This window comes from Nothobranchius furzeri, chromosome 5 (assembly GCF_043380555.1).
Source record: "Nothobranchius furzeri strain GRZ-AD chromosome 5, NfurGRZ-RIMD1, whole genome shotgun sequence".
NCBI lineage: Eukaryota > Metazoa > Chordata > Actinopteri > Cyprinodontiformes > Nothobranchiidae > Nothobranchius > Nothobranchius furzeri.
In genome coordinates this window covers 82,531,240-82,557,176 of record NC_091745.1, presented here as the reverse complement: position 1 = coordinate 82,557,176, position 25,937 = coordinate 82,531,240, and the positions used below count along the sequence as shown (strand labels likewise).

General features: G+C 44.3%; 1 protein-coding gene and 1 long non-coding RNA gene across 2 annotated transcripts; one reads left to right on the top strand and one right to left on the bottom strand.

The window, feature by feature from the left end:
- The first annotated feature begins 53 nt into the window (after positions 1-53).
- LOC129156101 (uncharacterized) lies at positions 54-19,866 on the top strand. The gene is made up of 5 exons (XM_070551879.1): positions 54-230; positions 18,495-18,614; positions 18,684-18,740; positions 18,822-18,929; positions 19,003-19,866. The coding sequence occupies exons 1-5, from the start codon at positions 54-56 to the stop codon at positions 19,111-19,113; spliced, it is 573 nt and encodes a 190-aa protein (XP_070407980.1). The 3' UTR covers positions 19,114-19,866.
- On the bottom strand, positions 2,029-4,094 carry LOC129156100 (uncharacterized). Its single transcript, XR_008560292.2, has 3 exons — positions 3,746-4,094; positions 3,190-3,257; positions 2,029-2,439 (listed from the first exon to the last, which is right to left on the bottom strand). It is a non-coding gene; the product is annotated as an uncharacterized lncRNA (long non-coding RNA).
- Positions 19,867-25,937: the final 6,071 nt, after the last annotated feature.

Sequence of the window (25,937 nt, the reverse complement as noted above, 5' to 3'; positions counted from 1 at the left end):
ATCTGCAATGGAGAAGAAGCTAACTTAAATTATCATTTGAATTTAGAAGAACCATGGCCTCTGCTGATGCTGATATGAGGATCCACGAGGAAGAAGAGTCTCTGAGACCCGGACGGAGACAACCACCACCTTCACCGTGTCTGATTCAGTACTACCAGGCTACAGAGGTGATGCCAGAGGAAAAAGTGCTGCTGCATGACCTGATGCAGAAGCAGCCGGCAGTGTTGGGGGTGAGAAAATTAAAGGTTTTACAAAGTTCAGTCTCCACAAAAATCAAGGTCTCCAAAACACATTGCCAAGAGCAATTGGAGCTTTTTGGCATCAAATGTTTAAATCTAAGCTTGTTCTAAAAGTTTCTCATTCAAGCTGTTTACAAGCCATTTAAGCATCAAATTAAATGGAAAGGAAGCCTTTTACTCAGTGTTGGCTGATATTTTATGCTGACTCATTTAAAAACGCACAAATTGAGCTCTTGAAAATCACTTAGTGGAAGTAGTCCATCCTAAGATGTGCCAGGCAGATTAGGAGTAGAAAAGGCTAAAAGGAGCGCAACGCTGTGTGAAGAAGTTCTGGGCTGCAGCGGGAGGAAGTGCTCTGTTTTAGACATCGTCTCTCCTCCTGCAAGTGCAGAGGCTGCAGCGTTAATCTGAGACATCACAGGAACTTTTCATTTATATATATAAATTACTTTTTTACTGCATGACAATATGTGTTCTGTGAGATTTACAGTAAAAATGCAAAGATTTTACACAAAATAAATCTATGAAATAAATATTTTTAACTCAGGGTAAATAATAAATTTAAAATATGTAAAAAATACTACATATTTACTACATTTTTCTGACTGAGTCACAAGTCTTAAATATTAAGAAAAATATTCCTTTCAATTAACCAGTTTTTGTATTTTGAGTTATTTATTAATTAATGCCAAACCAATATTCTTATTAAAAAGAATACATTCACACCATACATCCCATTTTAGTACACCATACATAACTTCATTTAACATTTTAATACATTTCATTAAATGTTTTAGTACATAGATTAAATATTTAAAACAAACCTCGCCTGATAGACAGGTTTATCATTTTTTTGCATAGTCGAAAAAATGGTAAACTATATTTTTACACACACACACACACACACACACACACACACACACACACACACACACACACACACACACGCGCGCGCGCACACACACACACGCACACACACACGCATGCATATCTCTCATCTCATCCTTCCCAGCTCAGGTCCTCTACTTGAGCTTGAGGGTTCTGCACAGTATCTAATGTGATCTAATGATGTTTTCATGATATTTTCTTTAACAACACACACATACATGTGTATGTAAATAATCCACATCTCACCCTCTGCAGGTGGCCTCATCGTTCCAAGCTCTGGTTCTCTACCAGAGGCCTGAGAGCTGGAGGGTTCTGCCCAGTATGTTCCCACACTTTCTGGACTGAGATGTTTTACCCTTAAAAGCCGGGCGTACACTGTGCGACTTTTTCACTTTTTTGGGCCGATTTTCCAGTCGTGCGAGAAGCCACGACATCGGGGCGAGTTTTGCGCCGAGCGGTCGTGTAGTGTACAGGGGGTTACAAGAGGCGATTAACACCACGTGACCAGCCGCCGATCAGCAGTCGTGAGGTCGCAGGGACTTCTGGTGTGTTTAATATTTCGCTCGTCCCTCGTGAGGGTATCGCACTGTTGAAGCGGTGCTGCGAGCAGCTGCGAGCAGCTACGATCCAAAAAGTATCAGAACCGCTCACGGCGCATGCGCGAGCAATCCTGCATCAACGCCGGCCGGTCGCTCGCTATTTCCCTATTAACACACGCTGTTCGTTTTTGTTTCTACACGTTTTTTTTTACTCACAAAGATTGTCAAGAAAGCGTGTTTGTCGTGTTCATGTCAAATTAAACTGATCATAAAACACAGATTCCAGGGCCGGCTCTGGGTAATTTGGTGCCCAAGGCGAAAGTGCCCATTTGCGCCCCCCCACCCCCCGCCTCTCACCCAAACCCAAGTCCACACATTGGAAAAAGCAGCTCCACAGTTATTCCTTAGTTACTAATTTTTTATTTTAAATATTCACACAGCAACTCTTTAAAGTCAACAGCCTGAAGAATAAATGTAAGCTTGAAAGATAAGTAACCTGAGAATATTACAATAGCCAACAACTCAAAATGTTGTGCAAATGTCATTGGGGGGTGCAAAATCAATAACTGTGCAATCAAAAGCAAAACTCAAACATCAAAGTGTCATCATAAAGAAAGTTCTACTTTCCATTTTGTTCAACTGCTGTGGCCAGTCAGCAGGATCCATGGGGCCAGCAGCTCATACATGTTCACACACATCTGTTGAAGCTGATGATGATGTCTCTTCAGGCTGTTGGATTGGAGCACTGAGTCTGCTGGTGTTGGGTTCTTCTTCTGTGAGAAAATACACACACACACACACACACACACACACACACACACACACACACACACACACACACACACACACACACACACACACACACACACAGCAACTTAACCCTCTGATGCATGAATTAAGAACAGTGCCACTTTTACATTCAATATTCCTCGGTCATGTGCATTGATGCTTTTCACTATTTTTAATATTACTAGACTTTTTATTTTATTGATCTTTTTTAATCTGTTCTATGAAAACATGAATAAAATTATCAAAAACAGGTGGAAGTGAGCGCACCCATGGGGAATATTTGAAAAAACGTATGTCTCACTCTCAGGTGCTCTTCAGCATCAAATAAATCGTAGAATATGAGGAAGAAGATCCAGTGATCTGAGGCACTCTGAGGATTTCATTTATTAAACAAGGAAACACCGACACATTTCGGTACGACCTTCTTCAGGGCATAAACCTTTATACCTTGAAGATGACTCACTAATGTCACAAAAACTAATGTCCATCCTTTTTTACAAACTTACAGCCTAATTGACAATAACATCTTAAGGAGACAATTTCAGATGTGTATGTTGAGATTATTTAATATTCTCAACGCTAAATCAATGCTGCACTGATTGTGCCAAAAACAAGTGTCTGGTGTGGATTTAAATAAATTAATTTTGCATATTGATATATGTGATAAGCCGTTTAATTTGAAAAAGTCCGTTTCTACTGCTGATTACAAATAGCCTAACAAGTAACTTACTCACCTGGTTCTAGATGCTGAGACTGTAGCTCAGTAAATGTGCTGCTGCTGCGTGATGCCTGGATGAAGACGCTGCAGCGTAAACAAGAAAGAGACGGCATAAGATGTCATGCTGTGTTTAGGCAGTTCTCACTCCCCGCCGGGCCCGGCGGCAGCGGGGGAGTCCCCGCCACGGCCGAGGCGGTGCCGCCCGCCCGATGTGTCGGACAAAGTTGAAAATTTGCTACACCCACACCTAACGTTCTTCTGATATACAAATATTAAATTCATATTGTATGCGTACTTAAAACTTGAAACAACGTTCATAAAAGGCTGCAATCAAGCTCCAAAAACCAGTAAAAAAATCTTACATTCATCATCACAGTGAGACTCAACATTGTCTCACTGCATCTGGACATGACGATTCAAAAGTAAAATGAATGGGTTAAAGTTACAGATATTGTATTGTGTGTGTAAACAGCTAGCGAGGGTCCGTCTGTGGACCATGCGTGGCAGGAGAGGCAGTTAGCTACAATGCTAACGCAAAAAGTTCCTTTGCAAAACTTATAAAGTCTACATACCTCTGCTTTGGGCCCGTTTTTATTCTTCTTCCTTCCTTCGCTTTCGGAATGCTGATCCCGATGGCTTAGGTGTTCTTTTCCTTGTAAAATATCAAACGTTTAAACGCGACGACAACAGGATGTCCTTCTACAGTGCCACCCACACACGTAACTATGGCAACCTTAACGGTCAAATGCTTTGGAGCGGTGGCTCAAGCGGGAGCTCGAAATGCAGCCAGATCATTAGAATTTAAATATTGATGTTTTAATTTCATGTCATTTCAAAGGGGAATTTTGAGTATGTAGAGAGCGCATTTCATATAACAAACATGAATTTAATGAACTTTTTTTTTTTTTGAAATTTTGCGCCCTATCCATCAGATGGCGCCCCAGGTGGCCGCCTGTGTCGCCTGTCGACAAAGCCGGCCCTGACAGATTCACTTTCTTTATGTCGTTTTCCTCATCCAACCCCCATAAATCCCTGTGTGTCCTCCTGCAGCACTCCCGAAGGACAACAGGCAAGACAAAAAAGTCTGACGTGTTGAGTAAAAACTGCTATTTTTAGCACATTTTTAGGGCCGACGTGTTGCTACCAGACATACAGTGTGAGCAGTCAGGTCGCATGCGAGAACTGGGTCGTACAGTGTGAGCACACGACTCGTGAGATCTGCCCTGCGAGGAAGTCGTACAGTTTGAGCTGAAGCTGAGCGCTGCGAGTGAAAAAGTCGCACAGTGTACGCCCAGCTTTAGCCACTCCTCCAGTTTGGGGGTCACTGTCCCAGTGCTGTTGTTGGCAGGCATCTTAGTTTTAGTCTTAGTCTTGATGACGAAAAAGCATTTCAGTCTTAGTCGTTTTTAGTCGACTAAATCTCTAAAAGGTTTTAGTCAACAAAGATTTTCGTGTTGAAGTTTTCAAAAACATTAAACAGAGTATTCTTCTCTTAACAAATGAATGTAAAGGTCAGACGTGCACTCTGAGCTACTGGAGTGAGTTTCATACCAACATAATGTATTTTATGGGTATGGGACACAATCTCAGCTGCCCCAGATTTAGTAAAACATTAATCCCCAGACTGGTATCATTTATTTTTTACTTTATTGATAATCACAATAGTGTATATAATTTATTGATGCAGATCTGTGCATCATTCTGTAGATTAAGAAATTTATGATTTTCTTTCCGTAACAGGATGGACTCTTAGGGTGCATACAGTATTCTATACAATATTTAAATATAAATAAAGAAATGTGTTTGTTTAATTATTTGAGTTATCAGACCTCCATCTTAAATGTATATTGTGGCGAAGTTCCCCTACTTAAATGCAGTAATGTTTTTCTACAGACGCAGTGTTGTGAGTTTTCACGAGCTTACAGAAATAATACAAATCACCCAGTTCTGCCCTTGAGCATCAGCATAGCTCATAAACATGTAGATGGGCTAGGGCAGGGGTCGGCAACCTGTTCCCATCAAAGAGCCATTATTACCCGTTTCCCACAGTAAAGAAAACAATGGGAGCCACAGCAGCCGCGGCGTTGTGGGCGGGGCCTACCCTCAGACAGCAGAGCGCTGCTCACAGCAGGTGACAGCAGCCGGTACCGGTCGCTCGTGTACGTCAAAGCTATCTTTCATAAGAAGATAATCAATAAAACGATTTATATAAAGTGGATCCAGAAGTTGTAGCCCGTCTCTGCCTACAATATTTAGATATTTTTTACCCTGTTGGTGGTTTTACTGAGCAGGTGCCACTTTTGTCATACGTTTCTTTTTAACCCTTTGATGCATGAATTATGAAATCTTCAACCATGATTTTTTTAACAAGTTTTTCATTCGTCTTTAGGTGTGAATGAAACAAATTTCAACAAATATTTTTTGTAAAATTTTATAATTTACAAATAATTTATTACAGGTCCACCTCAGTGGACAGCGTGCATTCTGAACATGAAATATGTTGGCTTGGCTTACTGAAGTCCAAATGGAGGGGCTCAAATGCAATAAAGTCTTCAACAGCTGTGCTTAATAGCAAAAACAAATAAATAACAATTTTGAGTACCTGTCCACTGTAGTGACCGTTATGCATCAAAGGGTTAAAACATGTTTAGACTGTTCAGAATACAAATCCAGGCTCTGTCACGTTTGATTGTTGTAATTAAACTTTGTAGGTGGGGAAGGTCAGAAAAGGATCCGATCATTTTGTTTTTCCCTCATTTACAGTGACGGAGATAACGGCGCAGTGCGCCTGGCTCTGGTGTTAATCAAGTTAAATTATATCTCTTTGCAACAATTTTCACAAGAAAACAGAACAGTTAAAAGCAGGGCTTGTGTTGACCGGATAGTTCCCGTATTTGACCGTTTATTTTGACGGAGAAAGAATAGAAAGAATTACCCCGACGCATGCAGACGAACTGACGTTTTATTTGTTATGCACATCGCAGATGTAGCTAAATCACTCAAGAAAAGATTCCCATCTGAACATCTGAGCTGGACACTGCTCAGCGCAGCTCGCTGTCAGCGCGTACGTAAGGTGCACAGCGAGCTGAAGATGTGGAGAGGGGCTTGGAGCGCGTCGCAGAACCAGAGCGCATGCAGGAAGATTCCTCCGACTGAAGCGAGTGTTTTCCAAACCCTGTCTCTCAGAGAGACTTGTCACTTAGAAAATGTTCCCTGATTATGAAACTTTGGCTGAATAGTGCTTGTTCCTGTCTCCAATGTGGCAACACATCCAGGAGCCGTCTGAGGAGAATCCCAGAATCTCACATCCTCTTCAGCTCAGAAAGCGCCTATGATTACGCACAAGCGTGACCCAACCCGGTCTCACAGTAGACCGGGTTGGAACTGTTCAGGTTTACGCAGACAATCTTTACATTTAGAATTGGCATACAGATGTAAAATTAATTCAGTAAAATATAAAGCATTTTATTTAAATATCCATTCATTATTTTACAAGCACAGAGAGCCGCATCAGATGGATGGAAGAGCCGCATGCGGCTCCAGAGCCGCGGGTTGCCGACCCCCGGGTTAGGGCTTTCTCATGTGGGTGGGGAGCCAGCTTCACTCAGCTATTAAGGCTGGTCTGTAAACAGAGGACACACAGTCAGCAGCAGCAGAGCTGTTATTTTTAACTGTAGTGAGACAGGCAGAAATGTGTATTTTGAGCATAGTTTTCGTCTAGTTTCGGCTTGTTAACAAAAACTCCTGTTCCTCTCGTCATGTTTTAGTCACCAAAGAGCTTTTTTTTTAGCTCATCAGCATCTCGTTTTCCTTATGAAAAAAAGGGGGTGTCAACAAAATCAATTTGTCACCGTTTTTGTTAACGAAAACAACACTGCGCTGTCCTGAGTGCCCCGATGACCACGGGCACCACCAAGTTCTTGTTTGAGGCCCTGGTACTTTTCTAATTTCTCTGAGAACCTTGTCTCCACCCAAGACTTACCTGAGGGGCCCCACAGAGGAAACTCAGAAGGGAAAAACAAAATCTAAAATATAACAGAAGATAAATATAAATAGATAAATAGTGTTGAATACAATTATATGAATAATAAAATAATCTAATATTGATAAAGTTAAACAGTAATCAGTTAAAAGCTTAGTTAAAAACATGCATGCTCCCTGCAGCATGTTCCAGAGACGAGAGCCATGGTACTGGAAAGATGCCTCACCATGAGTGTGTGTCCTGACTTTAGGGATGACAAGGAGATGGCTACCATAGGAGCACAGAGGCCACGAGGGTTCTCAAGATAAGATAATTTCTGAGAGATAAGAAGGTCCAAGCCCTTTAAGACATTTAGAATAATTTTAGAAAACCTTAAAATGTATCCTAAAATGGTAAATGGTAAAAAGGTAAATGGTAAATGGCCTGTATTTGATATAGCGCCTTCTAGAGTCCTGGAACCCCCCAAGGCGCTTTACAACACAGTCAGTCATTCACCCATTCACACACACACATTCACACACTGGTGGGGATGAATTACAATGTAGCCACAGCTGCCCTGGGGCGCACTGACAGAGGCGAGGCTGCCGAGCACTGGCGCCACCGGTCCCTCTGACCACCACCAGCAGGCAACGTGGGTCAAGTGTCTTGCCCAAGGACACAACGACAGCGACAGACTGAGCAGGGCTCGAACCTGCAACCTTCCGATTACAGGGCGAGCACTTACAGTAACTCCTGTGCCACTGTCGCCCCAAAAGATACAGGGTGCCACTTCAATGATTCAAAGACCGGTGTAACGTGCTCCCACCTCCTAGTCTTTGTTACGACGTGCTGCTGAATTTTGTAGAAGTTGTGAATTGGAGATACTCTTTTTGGGAAGACCAGAAAGCAGGGCATTGCGATAGTCAGTATCTCTGTACTATCCCAAGAGATAATGGAGCGAACTCTGGCAATGTTCTTTGGATGATAAAAATTAAAAAAACAATTTTGGTGATGTTTTTAATGTGAAGGATAAAAGACGGAGGGCTGCGCAGAGGTGCAGTGGTTAGAGCTGTTGCCTTGCAGCAAGAAGGTCCTGGGTTCGATTCCCGGCCTGGGATCTTTCTGCATGAGTTTGCATGTTCACCTTGTGCATGCGTGGCTTCTCTCCGGGTACTCCGGCTTCCTCCCACAGTCCAAAAACATGACTGTTAGGTTGATTGGTCTGTCTAAACTGTCCTTAGGTGTGTGTGTGTGTGCATGATTGTCTGTCCTGTGTGTCTCTGTGTTGCCCTGCAATGGACTGGCTCTCTGTCCAGGGTGTACCCCGCCTGATTGCCCATTGACCTCTGGAGATAGGCACCAGCTGGTGTCCACCAGCGAGTTTGAGGGTTGCTGCCACGACAGGCACTGACGACCCTTTTGCCACAGCTCTGGTGGACTGCCTCAACAATGAAGTTACAGAACAGGGATCATTCAGACTCAATGTCCCTAGGAAGGTTTTGGAAGTTCTGTTGAAGGTGGAGCTCCTTCTGACAGGAGACTCTGCCAGGTGTTCCTTGTAGATCCTCACAATACACTTGAGCCTGCCGGGTCTGACCAGCATCCTCCCCCACCATTGGAGCCAACTCACCACCAGGTAGTGGTCAGTTGAACGCTCCAACCCTCTCTTCACCCAAGTGTCCAAGACATGCGGCCGCAGATCAGATGAAACAACAACAAAGTCGATCTTCGAGCTGCGGCCTAAGGTATCCTGATGCCAAGAGCACATATGGATACCTTTATGCTTGAACATGGTGTTCGCTATGGACAATACATGATGTGCACTGAAGTACAGTAACAAAACACCATTCAGATTCAGATCGGGGGCTGTTCCTCCCAACCGCACCTCTCCAGGACCCACTGTCATTGCCATAACGAGTGTTAAAGTTGTCGTCGTCTTCCTCCGCTTATCTGGGTCTGGGTCGCGGGGGCAGCATCCCAACTAGGGAGCTCCAGGCTGTCCTCACCCCAGCCACCTCCACCAGCTCCTCCGGCAGGACCCCAAGGCGTTCCCGGACCAGATTGGAGATGTAACTAACCTCTCCAACGTGTCCTGGGTCGACCCGGGGGCCTCCTGCCGGCAGGAGATGCCCAAAACACCTCCCCAGGGAGGTGTCCAGGAGGCATCCTGACCAGATGCCCAAACCACCTCAACTGACTCCTTTCGATCCGGAGGAGCAGCAGTTCTACTCCGAGTCCCTCCCGAATGTCCGAGCTCCTCACCCTATCTCTAAGGCTGAGCCCGGCCACCCTACGGAGGAAACTCATTTCGGCCGCTTGTATCCGCGATCTCGTTCTTTTGTTCATTACCCAAAGCTCATGACCATAGGTGAGGACTGGGACGTAGATCGACTGGTAAATCAAGAGCCTGGCTTTCTGGCTCAGCTCCCTCTTCACCACGACAGATCGGCTCAGCGTCCGCATCACTGCGGATGCTGAACCAATCCGAGTGTTAAAGTCTCCCATCAGAATGAGGGAGTCACTGGAAGAAGCACTCTCTAGCACCCCCTCCGAGGTCTCCAAAAAGGATGGGTAGTCAGGTGGTGCTGCATGGTGGAGCAGGTGTTAGCACTGTTGCCTCGCAGCAAGAAGATCACAGGTTCAAAATTCGGCTGCAACCTTTCTGCGTGGAGTTGCGTGTTCTCCCCATGCATGCGTGGGTTTCCTCCGGGTACTCTGGTTTCCCCCACAGATCACAACATGCCCTATAGGTTAAAAACTGTACGTCGCTTTGGATAAAAGTGTCTGCCAAATAAATAACATAAACATAGTCTGAACATAGTTTGGTGCATTAACACAAACCACAGTCAGGATCTGTCCCCCCACACGTAGGCGGAGGGAGGCTACCCTCTCATTCACCGGGGTAAATCCCAACGTACAGGCACCAAGATGGGGGACAACTAGCCCACCCTTGCTTGGCGCCTCTCATTTGGGGCAATTCCAATGTAGTATTGAGTCTAACCCCACTCAAGGAAACTGGTTCCGGAGCTAGATCAATGCATCAAGATGTGTCCAACAGCATCAAGTCAGCACCTCTCAACCTCACATACCAACTCAGGCTCTTTTCCCACCAGAGAGGTGACATTCTACATACCAAGAGCCAACTTCTGTAGCTGAGGATCTGACCGCCAAGGTCCTCGTCTTTGGCTACCAACCATATCACACTGCACCTGACCCTTTTGGCCTCTCCCAAGAGTGGGGAGCCCATGGAAAGAGGAACCCTCATCTCCTTTTCAGGCTGTGCCCGGCTGGGCTCCATGGTGAAAGTCCTGCCATCAGGTGCTCTCTTAACCACTCACAGTTTGAGCCCGATGAATCCTGATATTGTCATCTTGGAATATGCCTCTGCCATCAGGGAAGAAAAAATCCGTTGATGGGATAAGTTGGTCATTCAGTATATTCAGATAGTCAGCTGACCTAATTCTTGGAGCGCACAATTCAATTCAATTCAAAAATACTTCATTAATCCCAGAGGGAAATTGATTAAATGCTGCTTTACCCAGATCAGACCAACTGCAGCCACCCCAAATCATAGCACTGCCTCCACAGGTTTTTAACGTAGGCACCAGCCATGATGGGTACATCACTTCATTTGCCTCTCATCTTACCCTGATGTGACCAGCCACAGCTGCAAATATAATCCCTCGCGAATTTATTACGTTACACAAGAAGATAGCGATGATGTTTAACTTTGATCTGAGCAATAATTTTGGGTGTTTCTATTGAAATTTTCTGAATTTATAGAGTTCGAAAACTGTCCCCCGATGGAGGCTCCCGACTGAGTAGAGGAGGTATGGATGTACATTTTTTATTAATCAAAGAGCAAGTTGCCATATAGGGGCAGAGCAAAAACTCTTTCTCTCTTTCTGTGTTGTTTCTGTGAATTTGGTGATTCAACAGAAAACCGAAGATACACTCTTTGGTCATTTTTGTCTGAAAATGGGCAGAATTTTCGGCGCATCCCTAGACATGACCTTCTTCCATTGCGCCAAAGTCCAGTCTTTATGCTACATTTTTTGTATGCAACTTGTAAACCTACAGTACATTTTACAACTCCGCTCATGTGCTGGACGGGTTGTTGTGGGAGTTTATTGTGACACAGGGGGCTTATTTATTTTCCACATTTAGACCCCCCAAAAATTTCTTGGTGCAGAAAAACAAAGTGTCAATCCATTCCAAAACTGGATGTGCACATTTTGGTCAGGACGTTTCTCTAAGCAGTAGAGCAATGGACACACCGCAGGGGAGGGTTAGAGTCCTTCGTGTTCTCTGGAAAGACATGGTCAAATATAAAAGTTGATGGGTTTCGCTACACAATGCTTTTTTCTGTGACAATATATGTAAATAAAACCACCTCATATGGCTTTCTGATCCTTTTTCACTTTTGATGCATCTTTGGAGATGCTGCTACATGTCCCAACAGTGCCTGGAACTATCAGATAAAACATTAAAAACAACACATTCGGTTTTAAAAGTGGAATATGTAACATTTAAAAAAAATAAAACCTTCAAGAAGCATCTAGAGGGGTACAGAATGACAGTACAGTTTATCCTGTAAAAGCTATAATTTAAAAAATCAACATTTTATTTTGACAGGCACGTCACTGGGTTTATGTTTACATCTACCAGCCAATAGAGGGCTCCATTGCTCTAAAATGTCCACTCAGCGAGGCAAGGCTGGGACTGTGTAGAACAGCGCACTTGGCAAGTCAAGCAGCATATTTTGAACCCACAAGATGTCATCTTCCTCCGCTTATCCGGGTCCGGGTCGCGGGGGCAGCATCCCAACTAGGGAGCTCCAGGCCGTCCTCTCCCCGGCCTTGTCCACCAGCTCCTCCGGCAGGACCCCAAGGCGTTCCCGGACCAGATTGGAGATGTAACCTCTCCAACGTGTCCTGGGTCGACCCGGGGGCCTTCTGCCGGCAGGACATGCCCGAAACACCTCCCCGGGGAGGCGTCCAGGAGGCATCCTGGCCAGATGCCCAAACCACCTCAACTGGCTCCTTTCGATCCGGAGGAGCAGCAGTTCTACTCCGAGTCCCTCCCGAATGTCCGAGCTCCTCACCCTATCTCTAAGGCTGAGCCCGGCCACCCTACGGAGGAAACTCATTTCGGCCGCTTGTATCCGCGATCTCGTTCTTTCGGTCATTACCCAAAGCTCATGACCATAGGTGAGGATTGGGACGTAGATCGACCGGTAAATCGAGAGCCTGGCTTTCTGGCTCAGCTCCCTCTTCCCCACGACAGATCGGCTCAGCGTCCGCATCACTGCAGTCGCCGAACCAATCCGCCTGTCGATCTCCCGATCCCTCCTACCCTCACTCGTGAACAAGACCCCGAGATACTTAAACTCCTCCACTTGAGGTAGGACCTCTCCCCCGACCCGGAGGTGGCAAGCCACCCTTTTCCGGTCGAGAACCATGGTCTCAGATTTGGAGGTGCTGATCCTCATCCCAGCCGCTTCACATTCGGCCGCGAACCTACCCAGCAAGAGCTGAAGGTCAGAGCTGGATGAAGCTAGGAGGACCACATCATCCGCAAAAAGCAGAGACGAGATTCTCCTGCCACCAAACTCGACACACTCCACACCACGGCTGCGTCTAGAAATTCTGTCCATAAAAGTGATGAACAGAACCGGTGACAAAGGGCAGCCCTGGCGGAGTCCAACCCTCACTGGGAACAGGTCCGACTTACTACCGGCTATGCGGACCAAACTCACGCTCCTCTGGTAAATGGACTGAATGGCCCTTAACAGAAAGCCACCCACCCCATACTCCTGGAGCGTCCCCCACAGGGTGCCCCTGGGGACACGGTCATAAGCCTTCTCCAAATCCACAAAGCACATGTGGATTGGTTGGGCAAACTCCCATGCCCCCTCCATCACCCTTGCAAGGGTATAGAGCTGGTCCACAGTTCCACGGCCAGGACGAAAACCACATTGCTCCTCCTCTATCTGAGATTCAACTATCGATCGGACCCTCCTCTCCAGTACCTTGGAGTAGACCTTTCCAGGGAGGCTGAGGAGTGTGATCCCCCTATAGTTGGAACACACCCTCAGGTCACCCTTCTTAAAGATGGGGACCACCACCCCGGTCTGCCACTCCCTAGGAACTGCCCCCGATGACCACGCAATGTTGTAGAGACGTGTCAACCATGACAGCCCTACAACATCCATAGCCTTGAGATACCCAGGACGAACCTCATCCGCCCCCGGGGCTCCGCCGCTGTGTAGTTGTTTGACTACCTCAGCAACTTCTGCCCCCGAGATCGGACAGTCCATCCCCAGGCCTCCCAGCTCTGGTTCCTCCTCGGAATGCGCATTGGTGGGATTGAGGAGCTCCTCAAAGTATTCCTTCCACCGTCCGACTATAGCCTCAGTTGACGTCAGCAGCTCCCCATCCCCACTGTAAACAGTGTGAGCGAGTTGCTGCCTTCCTCTCCTGAGGCGCCGGACAGTTTGCCAGAACCTCTTTGGAGCCGATCGATAGTCTTTCTCCATGGCCTCACCAAACTCCTCCCACGCCCGAGATTTTGCCTCGGCAACTGCCACTGCTGCACCCCGCTTGGCTATCCGGTACCTGTCTGCTGCCTCCGGAGACCCACAGACCAGCCACGCCCTGTAGGTCTCCTTCTTCAGCCTGACGGCTCCCCGAACCTCTGGTGTCCACCAGCGGGTACGGGGGTTGCCACCACGACTGGCACCGGCCACCTTACGACCACAGCTAGCAACAGCCGCTTTGACAATCTCAGAGTGGAACAAGGCCCACTCGGACTCAATGTCCCCCACTGCTCTCGGGACGTGGTCAAAGCTCTGCCGGAGGTGGGAGTTGAAGACCGTCTTGACAGGTTCTTCTGCCAGGCGTTCCCAGCAGACCCTCACTATGCGTTTGGGTCTGCCAGGTCTACGCGGCATGTTCCCTTGCCATCTGATCCATCTCACCACCAGGTGGTGATCAGTTGACAGCTCCGCCCCTCTCTTCACTCGGGTGTCCAAAACATACGGCCGCAGGTCAGATGATACGACTACAAAATCTATCATCGACCTGTGACCTAGGCTGCCCTGGTACCAAGTGTACCGGTGGGCATCCTTATGTTCGAACATGGTGTTCGTTATGGCCAAACTGCGGCTTGCACAGAAGTCCAATAACAAAACACCGCTCGAGTTCTGATTAGGTGGGCCATTCCTCCCAATCACACCCCTCCAGGTCAAGCTGTCATTGCCCACGTGAGCATTGAAGTCCCCCAGCAGGACAATGGAGTCCCCTGATGGAGCACTATCTAGCACTCGTCCCAGGGACTCCAAAAAGGGTGGGTACTCTGAACTGATATTTGGCCCATAAGCACAAACAACAGTCAGGACCCGTTCCCCGACCCGAAGGCGCAAGGAAGCTACCCTCTTGTCCCCCGGGGTAAACCCCAACACACAGGCAGAGAGTCTCGAGGCTAACAAAAAGCCAACCCCAGCCCTCCGCCTCTCACCCGGAGCAACTCCAGCAAAGTAGAGTGTCCAACCCCTCTCCAGGTCTCGGGTTCCAGAGCCAATGCAATGTGTCGAGGTGAGTCCGACTATATCTAGCCGGTACCGCTCAACCTCTTCCACAAGCTCCGGCTCCTTCCCCGCCAGCGAGGTGACGTTCCATGTCCCAAAAACTAGTTTTCTTGTCCGGGGATTGGACCGCCAAGGCTCCCGCCTTGGTCTGCCACCCGATTCGCATTGCACCGGACCCTTCATGTTCCTCCTGCGGGTGGTGGGTCCACAGTTGGACGAGCCCATGTATCCGGTTCGGGCTGGGCCCGGCCGGGCCCCATGGGCAAAAGCCCGGCCACCAGGCGCTCGCTCACGGGCCCCAACCCCAGGCCTGGCTCCAGGGTGGGACCCCGGTAACCCTCCGGGCTGGGTACTCCGACTCTTCGTTTTAACCGCCATGAAAGATCCTTCGAACCGTTCTTTGTCTCACCCTTCACCTAAGACCAATTTGTCATGGGAGACCCTACCAGGGGCACTAAGTGCCCCAGACAACATAGCTCCTAGGATCATTAGGGCACTCAAACTCCTCCACCACGATAAGGTGACGGTTCAAGGAGGAGATGTTCAAGATGTTCATACTGTAAATACTGTTGTAAAATAAACTTGTTAGTAGACATTAGTCCCTATCCTGTACAATTTTTCACTGAACATGGTGCTGGAATGTGTCAGCTGTGAACCAACATCCCGACCAAAGTTGCAATGATTATAAATTTTGGTGAATTTATTTCACATCTGCATTAACATATATAAATCACACACACATTGTATAAATTATTGACAAAAGCATGATTATATTCCATAAAGGTTTTGAATATTGATGGTGGATGATATGGAAAAAAATTCATATCACAATTTTGTTTTTGCAAAATCATGATCACGATTTTATCATGATTTTTCTATTTTGACAATTCTGACATTTTGGATGTTATTTATCAGTAAAATGTAAAATATATGCATTTAAAACCAAACCCCTTCACAGAAAATGGGATAGAAGATTTTACAATCCTAAAAAAAATCTTAAAATTCCTCTCTCTCTCTCTCTCTCTCTCTCTCTCTCTCTCTCTCTCTCTCTCTCTCTCTCTCTCTCCTCAGTTGCGCGCTAGAGATACTTGTCTCAAATGTCCCACAGGCACTTTCATTTAATCCTATATTTATAATTAATGTAAAATAATTTAAATTTGATCTAGGGGTGGCTCATATCCTATCTAGGGATGGGTACCTTTGAGATTTGAATCGATCCGGTACTAATTCCCGGTACCTACGAATCGATACCGGTACTTAACGGTACCAATTTTCAATACTTTTGAGTGTTTATTATTTTAATTCTCTTTTATAATTAAATATATATTTTTCTCAATATATAATATTTGATAAATATCACGATAAATAACGTTCAACTGTTTGTATTTTAACATCGTCCTTGTAGTTTTATAAGCTGATAATTAAACTGAAGCAAACGTCTTTACTGTGAACTAAATTTACTGTGTATCTTCATTCCTTTTACCGTCCTTTTTCATTTGATTTTTCCTACTGGGAAGTTAGAATTTCCGAGGAGAAAGCGAACGCACCATTAGCTGATAACAACGGTGGCAATGGAAGCTAACATATCAAGCTAACGTTATCTTAAACAGTTTATTTAGCTGCTGGAGCAGATTAAAACGATGATGCCTCACACTTAGATTGTTGTCGCTGGTTTCATCTTCACCCAATCACCCGTCGCATTTAGTAAAGTGAAGCCAAACTTTAGAGCGCGTTCATGTTCTAGTCGGAAATTCGGAGTTCCGAGGAGAAAGCGAACGCACCGTTAGCGAAACGGAAGCTAACATATCAAGCTAACGTTATCTTAAACATTTTATTTACCTACCGGAGCAGATTAAGATGAGGATGTTTCACTTAGATCGTTGTCTGTCGCTGGTTTCATCATCACCCAGTTACCCATCACATTTAGTGAAGTGGACCCAAGCGTTAGCATGCGTTCTTTCTACCATGCTGCTCTGTTTACAACTGGCTCACAGCGACCGACGACGTAACGCTCTTGCGCATGCGCAGCTGTCTTGGCAAGTTCTCGTTATGAAGGACGGGTACCGAAACGAGGCACCGTTTGAAACTACGTGAATCGGTGCTCGGTCGGTACTATGGAATTCGGTCGGTACCTTAAAAAGTACCGAAATCGGTACCCATCCCTTCTTGTCCAGTGAAAAACTCCATCATGATAAGCTAGATTGATGATGCATGATCTCATGCATTCTCTAGTCAGAATTTCACCCCTATAGGGAGCCTAAAGAAGCCTATGTCATGCCCATCTACCGAACCAGACACGGAGTAAAACAGAGGGAAAATGGCTATAATTTTATCAAACTTGAAATCCTTCTTTCAAACCCCATAAATCTGGCCATTTTGTAAGTCATAGCTATGCTAGGGGAGAAGAGATTCTGTGGTGATGTCATATATGCGACGTGCTGATGTCTTATTTGTAGTCATGCTAATTACAAACTTCTACAAGCTGATAAATCTCAGAGTACATGACAAAGATGGTTTAAACACCATCATTAGTTTTCATTTAGATTGCAGTACAACATGCATGTGTGATCCAGGGCGAAAGGCAATAATGGGGCTAAAAGAGCTATTTTCTAATCTGCTTTGCCTTAAGCCCCTATCTAACTTAATTAAATAAGGTGAGCCAAACCTTTTCTCTAAACGTATCAATGACAACATTAACATTTCTCATGTTCTGTTTGCCACTGTCAAGAGGGTAACTAATCAACCAACACAGTTGGCACCCGATTTGATGTCCCAGTCTAAGTGTAATGAGTTGGTACCTCTTTCAAAGAGAAAATCTTAAACATCAGATTAGCCATTCACTCCTCCATGTCAACCAATACAACCAGACCACTGCTACAGCCAAACAACTAGAATGCCAACTGGCTAGAAGGCCAGTTATCAATATGATTTGTGCCAAAACACTAGAGGACATAGTTAAGAGCTTAAACTCATCTACCTGTTGTCTTAAAATAACAAATAATTAAATAATTGATTATTTCCTGCTATTTCAGCTTTATTTTCTCTGTAAGTGTTTTTCTCCCCAGAAGAAGCTACAGTGACGTTCTGCTGAGCTGTGGTGGCCTCATGGAGGGGGCCATCGACTAGCACACTGCTGCTAACCACTTAAACATTCTCTCTCTCCTGATAACTTTTTCCTCTCTTTGACATTGAATGTGCTACTACTAGTTTACCCGTTTAATTATAGATTCACTAGGATAAATACAATAAAGTTTATCTCTCACCAAATAGAATATTTACTAAGACATCACAATATAACTATAGACACATTACTTTGTGTGTGTGTGTGTGTGTGTGTGTGTGTGTGTGTGTGTGTGTGTGTGTGTGTGTGTGTGTGTGTGTGTGTGTGTGTGTGTGTGTGTGTGTGTGTGTGTGTCTGCTCTGTCCTCTCGATCCCCAGTGAGTCGTGGAGGATGGCTGCTTATACTGAGCCAGGATCCTCTGGAGGTTTCTTCCTGTTAAAAGGGAGTTTTCCTCTCCACTGTCGCTTTATGCTTGCTTAGTAGAGGATTGCTGTAAAGACTTTGACACTAGTCAGTGACTTGATGCAACCTGCTGGGTTCTTTATATAGAAAACTTCTGACTGATTGGCTTTATGAACTGACCTGTACTGGAATGTTTACTTTGTGAAGGGCCTTCAGACGACTTATGTCATAATTTGGCGCTATGTAAAAAAATTTAACTGAATGAAATTTCAGGTCCGAGGACTTAACAAAAGTTGTTTTCTGGTCAGTGTTTGCAGGTGGTGAGTGGCGTCATGAGTGTTGGTGTTGGACTTCTGTTTGCTGTGACACAGGACATGCAGCAGTCCTTTCTCACTCTGTTCAGAGTCTCACACCTCACTGGAGCTCTGGTAATTTTCAGCTCAAATCATATTAAAAAAATGAACGAAATCCTCTCTAATCTCTGTTCTCCTCTACAGTACATCTGTGCTGGACTTGTTACCAATCTGTTGTTTAAATATCCATCATTATTAGCTGTGAGTGAAAATCTTTATCAATCTGACTATATTTGTGTAGAAGAGGGTTTTAATAATCTGAGAAATCATGGTGTACCTCAGGTGTCCTTTGTGCTGAACTGCGGCTGCATCATTGTGGGTGTTATTGGAGCTATTCTGATAAGTGTTGATGTAGCTCTTTGGAAGACAGATAATGAACCATTTATGAGAGTAAGTCATTTATTTTACATATGTCTAAATTAAAAATCATGTATATTTATTGTTGTTCCAACTTCTCGAACAGATGGAGGTGCTGCAGCTTTGCGTGCTGGGTCTGGAGGTCTTCCTATCTGCAGTTCTTTGCTTCTGGTTTGTTAAGGAGAAACCACCAAAATCTACTGAAAGATCAACTTAACTACATGGTGGCATGTTTGTAAAGACCCTACATGTAGAGACAAAACAAGAAGACTTCACTCTTAAGTAGAACAGAATATTTCATGCTTTCAAGTGCAGCTTTTTGCTGCTTGTATTAATGCAACCCCCAGTCCTCGTCCTCAGCAACAGACCAGGTTGTGGTCTACGTGTTAAGTTCTGACACTGGCAGCAAACATGAGAGTTGTGGTGGAGGTGTCACTTCCTCTCAAATGAGGAAAAACACCACATGTCATTCTCCTCGAACGCTGTGTCTGTAACGGCAGGATCGGGTCTAACTTTTTTGTGTCAGTTTGCAGAGGTTACTCTGTGTGTGTGTGTGTGTGTGTGTGTGTTCATTTTCTCTTTGTTATCTGAGGGAACATCAGTTTCACCTGCATTTACTTTGTGTTTCAAATTATTTACCTCAAACTGTTGTTATGAGAAAGTGAGAGAAAATACAAATTAGAACTAGTTTTATTTATCTGTACAAACATCCCATAACTCAGGACAGTGCTGGAAATAATGCATTAATGTCTGGACTGTTCTTAAATCTGTGAAATATTAACACAAAACTAGTGTGTTAAAAACAATATACAGACCTCTGCCATACCAACAGTAGTTGTGTCACATGTCAGCTTTCTGTCAAACATGATCATGAAACGCTTTCTGATGGATGAATTTCAGCCATTAAAGTCTTAGTGCTCCAAAGCTTGAGTCCTCTTCTTCTACACCTGCTGCTTGAAAACTTCACGACTGCCAAAAAGACGGAAAAACAAATAAAAAGGATTTAAACTGATATATTTCTGCACAATCTTCAAGACTAATAGCTCTACTTGAGTATGTCACATTAAACACGCCAGACTAGGAAATGAAACAGTAAAACACTTAAAAAAAAAGGGAAAACAATTTGCACCAAATTATATGGCATCAATGGAAAAAAGATTGAGACAAGAGCAGAACACGTGAAAACAAAATCATTAACCATGCATCTCAAAATGTGATCCTTTAATAAATCATCCAAAAACTTTTATTAGAGTGTATAAAAAATTGATAACTAAAATAAACCATTTTCATGAAATAGTGCAAAGCATTGTTTTGCACAGTATACAATTTTTTATTGTGTAAAATCATAAAATTTCATGATTTTTTTTTAATAAAAGATTCACTGGTTCTGTTGTTTCTTTGTCATAAAAGAATCTTTTATTAATGACTGTTTCCCTATAATGAGCAGATTTAAACCGATGAGTCCAATATTAACTAAAAGTAACAAATTCAGGAAAATATAATTAATTCCTTTCATCATCATTCCAACAACCTCAAACTCTAACAGTAATGACACAGTGGGACTGTTTCACAGGCTTCGTTTATTTCACCCTGATGCCAGAGAGCCACAAGAGACACATCAGAAAGATGAGCAATCCAGGAGAAAGAGGAGAATCTGAACCAGCACTCATCACAACAGAACTCCATGCAGCAGCAGCAGCACGGATGAGTGTTCAGACTGTTTCTGTAAATGCGGTTGGAAAGAGACCGAAACAGGATTCCACTGCCGTGTGGGCGGTTTATGTACCGAGCTCAGTCAGACCGCAGTAGAGATGCCTCATGCTAACTGATGAGCCAATCAGCTTAGGTGGAGGCAAAACAGCAAAAAGGAAGAACTAGCTGTGAGAAAACCTCAGCTACAACTAAAGGCTAATACAAGTCTGAAATGGAATTAATATCATGAAAAGATAAGATTCTCCCACATGAAGTTATTTGGTAATGCTTTGTTTTACAGTCCCTTTCACATGTTTTTACATGGTAATTACACAGTAAGTTACATTGTATTACTATGTAAAAAGTCTTAATTAAACATGAACTTACTCAGTAATTAGACACATTTTAAAGGGTAATTCCAATCTAATTACTGCTCAGCAGTGCCTAAATTAGGCACTATTTTCCATCACATTACACAGTAAAGTGGCCGTAAACGGTGTGTTGCTCTGTATTCACAACTAGTTACTAAGTGATTGCAATTAAATTACTATTTATGAATTCCTAAACTACATACTATTTACCACTAGTTTACACAGTAAATTGCCATAAATACCAGGTAACAGATACTGATGATACATTTAGATGTATTAGATATTAGGCAGTTATTACCATGTAACTCATGTGACATTGTATATCTATTTAAACTGGACATAAACTAGCAGTAGTAAATACTGCATCATTACCAAGAAAAACACAACACATTTCCAAGAAAGTTAAAGGAAACTGTATTGTAAACAAAAGTCAGTCTTCCTTCTCAGTTTTTAAACATATTACCATGTAGTTCAGGGTAAATTGTATACTTTGAATGGAACCTGTTTCCAGTGAAATACTGCTTCATTACCAAGTAAAACACATTACCAAGTAAGTAAAGAGAAACTGTACTGTAAAAGCAAGCCAGTCTTGTTTGTTGGTTAGGGTTAGAAGTAAATACTTTTATTCTAAATCAAAATATTATTAGCTAGTTGGCATCAAAACTGGCGTCAATGTAATTACTTCTAAACCACAGAAAGTACAGTTCTCTTCTAAACATTGGCTCTAATAAAAAATGAATGACCAATGTGAAAGTTCAAAACTATTCTAACTACATGTCCATTAAAACAGCTCTTGGGCATAAAATAAAGGTTTCAAAATATCTCTAACATGATGTAACGTCACTTTAAAAAAAGAATGTTCTCCCAGGTTTGGGGGGATTTTTGCTTATTGTAACGGAATCAAAGTGATGTAACTAACCAAAGTTGTATTTTAATACAGTGTTAGTAGTTCACTTTTTATAATCAGAAGATGGGCTGTTTTTATCATCAGGGAGTTTAATTAAACACTCTGTATTGACTTTGAGACAATAAAAGAGAGAGAGATGGGATCGTTTGAGAATCTTTAATTTCTGAATTATAAATTCTAAACAATCTACCAGGACTACTCTGTGATGGATGAGAATGGATTTGGATGTTGTGTTGGTGCGTGTGTGTGAGTGCGTGTGTCTGGTTCAGATTCTCTAGGATGACGTAATCGAATCTGGTTGTCTTTGTTATGACTAGGTATCACGAGGCTTATAAAGTGATGACATGAGCCGCTATTTTGCCGTGTACGTACCCAGTGGGGTCTCCCAAGTAGATCAGGAATTGCCAGGTCTGGAAACCTCGGACGTACGGTGGAGCTGTAGGTGCAGCGATCACAACGTTTCAAAGCCCGTCTGGAGGGTTGACCCCGGTACCGTTCAGCGGCGTCAGCAGGTGCTCTTATTTTGAGAGGACGTCGTCTGGTTGTTAAACGACGAAAATCTCCCGTTTCACAGTTCTTAGTTTAAAGAAAACGCATCCGGCCAGGCTGCGCTTGTCTTTAGGATGATGGTGAACAGAACTGAAGTCAAGATGGAACTGACTTAAAATGGCGTTGCCTTGTTTTATATCTCTGAATTGTTGATAAGTTTCAGTAAAGTAGATTGGACACTTGAAGTCAACACCAGATTCTCCTGCGGCAGCCGAAAGCTCTGATTGGTTGGAACAATGTGTCATGCGTTTCTATGGAGATGAGGATCAGTATGTCTGCACCGTAGTCCTGGTTTCATTAAACATAATTCATGACATATTTATTTCACAGATCATTCACTTTATTATTGTTGATCAACATCTGTTTTGCTTAATAATTTTAATCACAAATAAAGTACTTTGATTAGGTAAAGCTTCTTCTTCTCCTTCGGACTCTTCTCCTGGAATGTAAACAGTCTGAGGAACAACCCGACCTTGGTTTTTCTACACGGTGTTATTGTGCCCAGGGGCCAGCTGTATGGAGTTGAAAACCATGAACTTCATAACCTTACATATCCCCCCTTTTCAAGGTCAATGTGGTCCTTCAAGAGACCACTTGGTCGTTGAACAAACCCAAGTTATGAAGAATCTCGACAACAGAACCGGATGCGATCCCAAGGGAACAGCCGTCTGTGGTGAGGCACGAACCCCACGCCGGAGAACAGTCTCGCACACTCCTCAGGAAGAACACAAGTCAGTAGGTTATTAATTATTCCCCATGGAAGTCATAAACGAAGCAACAGCAACGTCATATCCTCACGGGCAATAAAGCAAAGCAGGAGCAAATCTTGAACGTATCCACGAACAGGGTAGTATTCCAATTAAAAATCGATTGTTGTATCCGCAGGCAGGGCAATATTCCAAATAAAAATTGAATTATGTAAGAGTACTTATCGTAATCCACAAAAAGGGAAGAGCGGGTGACAGTAAACCCAACGAATGAGGTGTCCCAGCAGCCACGCCGGAACCACAGTCGTCCAAGGCCAACGAGCCGGAGCACCCTCAGGAGTAGTCGATGCAGATGACGAGTCACGGATCCACCCCCAGGACGCAGGATCCTCACAAGCTCAACAGAGGAGAGAGAGCACAGTGTAGGCACTTCAATGTAGACACGACAAAAGTGCACTTCATGTCATCAAAGAAATAAAAATAATAAAAACCTAACTCTATGAGTGCCTTTTGTACTATGTGTTAGTTTTAAGTGTAATTACCCATTAAGTGAAGAAATGGATGCAGCCCTGACTGTGTAAGATGCAAAAAGGGATGATGCGAGAAGCAGAAAAATGAAAGAAACCCTAACCGGTATCAGTGAATCCTCACTGTAAATACTCGTGTCAGGACAGGGGCAAAATTGGTTACAGCCCAGTAGGATAAATCAAAGAATTGATAATCACAAACATAATTTTCACTGTTAAAATCAACTGGTCAAAGGTACTATAAAAAAAAACGGAAATGTAAATCAGCACTAAAATGTAAATCAGTGGTTAGTAATCATGTTCATGTTAATGTACCTCTAAGGAATGGTGATTAGTAAAGATTAAAAAAAACAAAATTTTGGACTACAGTACTATGTGGCCTAACCCACTCACTGTTACCTGGCCTTTTACCTGACTCCAGGAGCCCACAGCACGTCCATCTCAACACACCTTAAATCTGCACGTGACGTATAACAGGAAAGACAACCATGTACACTCACAAACAAACAAATTTGTGTAATCAGAGATAGAAATCTGTGGAACCAACGGGACGTATTTATCACCCCCCTTTTGAAGTTGGTGGATTGTTGTTGTTGGTATCGGCCAAATCTGTGGGACCCTTGTGCAGTTTGATATGGTCCCTGTGTACCCCTTTGTAGACGGGCGCCATGTTTTTGTTGGCGATCATGATCTGATACACGACCGGAGAGATCTTATCTGTAACCAGGTATGGACCAGACCATCTGGGCAAAAGTTTCTTAGCCAGCTTCCCCGAGGTCGCATTATTGTTACCCGATTCGGGAGCGAAAATGTAGTACCAGGCCTGGTCACCTACATCGAGTTCGGAATGTGAGGCTTTCTTATCGTAATAAGTTTTTCTGCCTTCAGCTGACTTTCCCAGAGATGCCTGTGCGAACGAGAATGCTGCAAGCAGGTGAGTTCGCAGGTTCTGGTCGTAGAAGTGGTCTATGACCTTCTCAATCTGTAACAGAAGTTCCGGGGGTCTACCCGGTGGCTTCGAGAGTGGTGGTGAGGTCGAAATCGCGTCCCCCCGCGAAAGACATGCCACCGAAGGGCGTCCGCCTGTGTCAGGCCACGGTTTGTACGGCTTTGGCTCCCGCACACGTGCAAACAGTCGTCCGGACGCACCGCTGATTCTAGCGTCAAGGCGTTGAAGACAGTCCAACCCTAAGAGCATGGGCATCGGCATCTCCTCGGCGATGTACACGAGGTGTTTAAAGGACATGCCTCCTATCGAGATGTTGACCTCAGTCGTCGCAGCCGCGGGCGAGGGAGCGCCATAGAACTCGTCAAAATCCTTTGGGCCCGAAATGAGTGTGGGGGGTGAGATGTCCTCCCCCCTTTGTTCGCACATGCTGCTGTAAAGAGCTCCGCTGATGAGCGAGATGTCCGCTCCTGTGTCTAATAATGCGACACAGCGATGTCTCTGATTAACAGTGACCTCCACTGCGGGCCTATTAGATCCCTTTCTCACGACCAGAGGTGCAAGCAAAATTTTCTCAGTGACGGCGGTGGTAGTAGTGGTACTGCGGTCGGCATCTGCCGGTTCATCGCCTAACATCGCCACGGATGGAACGACCGGTGAGGTGTCGTCGCTTTCCTTAGAGGTGTTGTTGTTTTCCTGTGAATCAGAACCTGTGAAAACATCAACCTGCAGCATTTCAGTCTCATTTTGTGGCTTCTCAGGCAAACCCGGACCTGCAGCCCGTGTCGCCTGAGAATCACGCATGAATTGTTTGACGTCCTCGCCGTCTTTCTGAAGAGCGCAAATCATGTTCATCATGTTAGTCATCATGGGAAGGAAAGTGTTTTGAATCGCCGCCTGAAGTTGGGCTTGAAATTGCATCGCTACCTCTGAGTCCATTTTCCAAAATAGTAAATAGTCTTTTCCTGTTTTATTTACTAATTTACCCTTCTAAATAGATGTTTACTTAGAAAAAAAAACCTTACCTGTAGATTTTTTAAAGAATTAGTTACAGGGAAGCTTGGCTGGTGAATGAATATTTTGGGCAAAATTGTTCAATAATGCCAAAAAATATCATTGTCATTTGACCTGCCCAAGATGGCGGGTCGAGCTACGTGTCGGGCACCTAAGATGGCGGACCGCCGCGCATGCGTCGTCCGACACCCGGCCTGGATCCCCGTAGCAATCACACGATTCTGAACACTGGAGCGTGTTTCAGAACCGCCGCTAAGGTTACCTTAAAGTACTCCGTACCGGAAGGTTTTGCGGAATAAAGGATGCAGTTCCGCTGCGTCGGAACGGC

Coding starts and splice junctions, on each gene's coding strand:
- LOC129156101 (XM_070551879.1), top strand. CDS start 54: ATGGCCTCTGCTGATGCTGATATGAGGATCCACGAGGAAGAAGAGTCT. Junction 231..18,494: donor AGCAGCCGGCAGTGTTGGGG/GTGAGAAAATTA, acceptor TTTTCTGGTCAG/TGTTTGCAGGTGGTGAGTGG. Junction 18,930..19,002: donor ATAATGAACCATTTATGAGA/GTAAGTCATTTA, acceptor CTTCTCGAACAG/ATGGAGGTGCTGCAGCTTTG.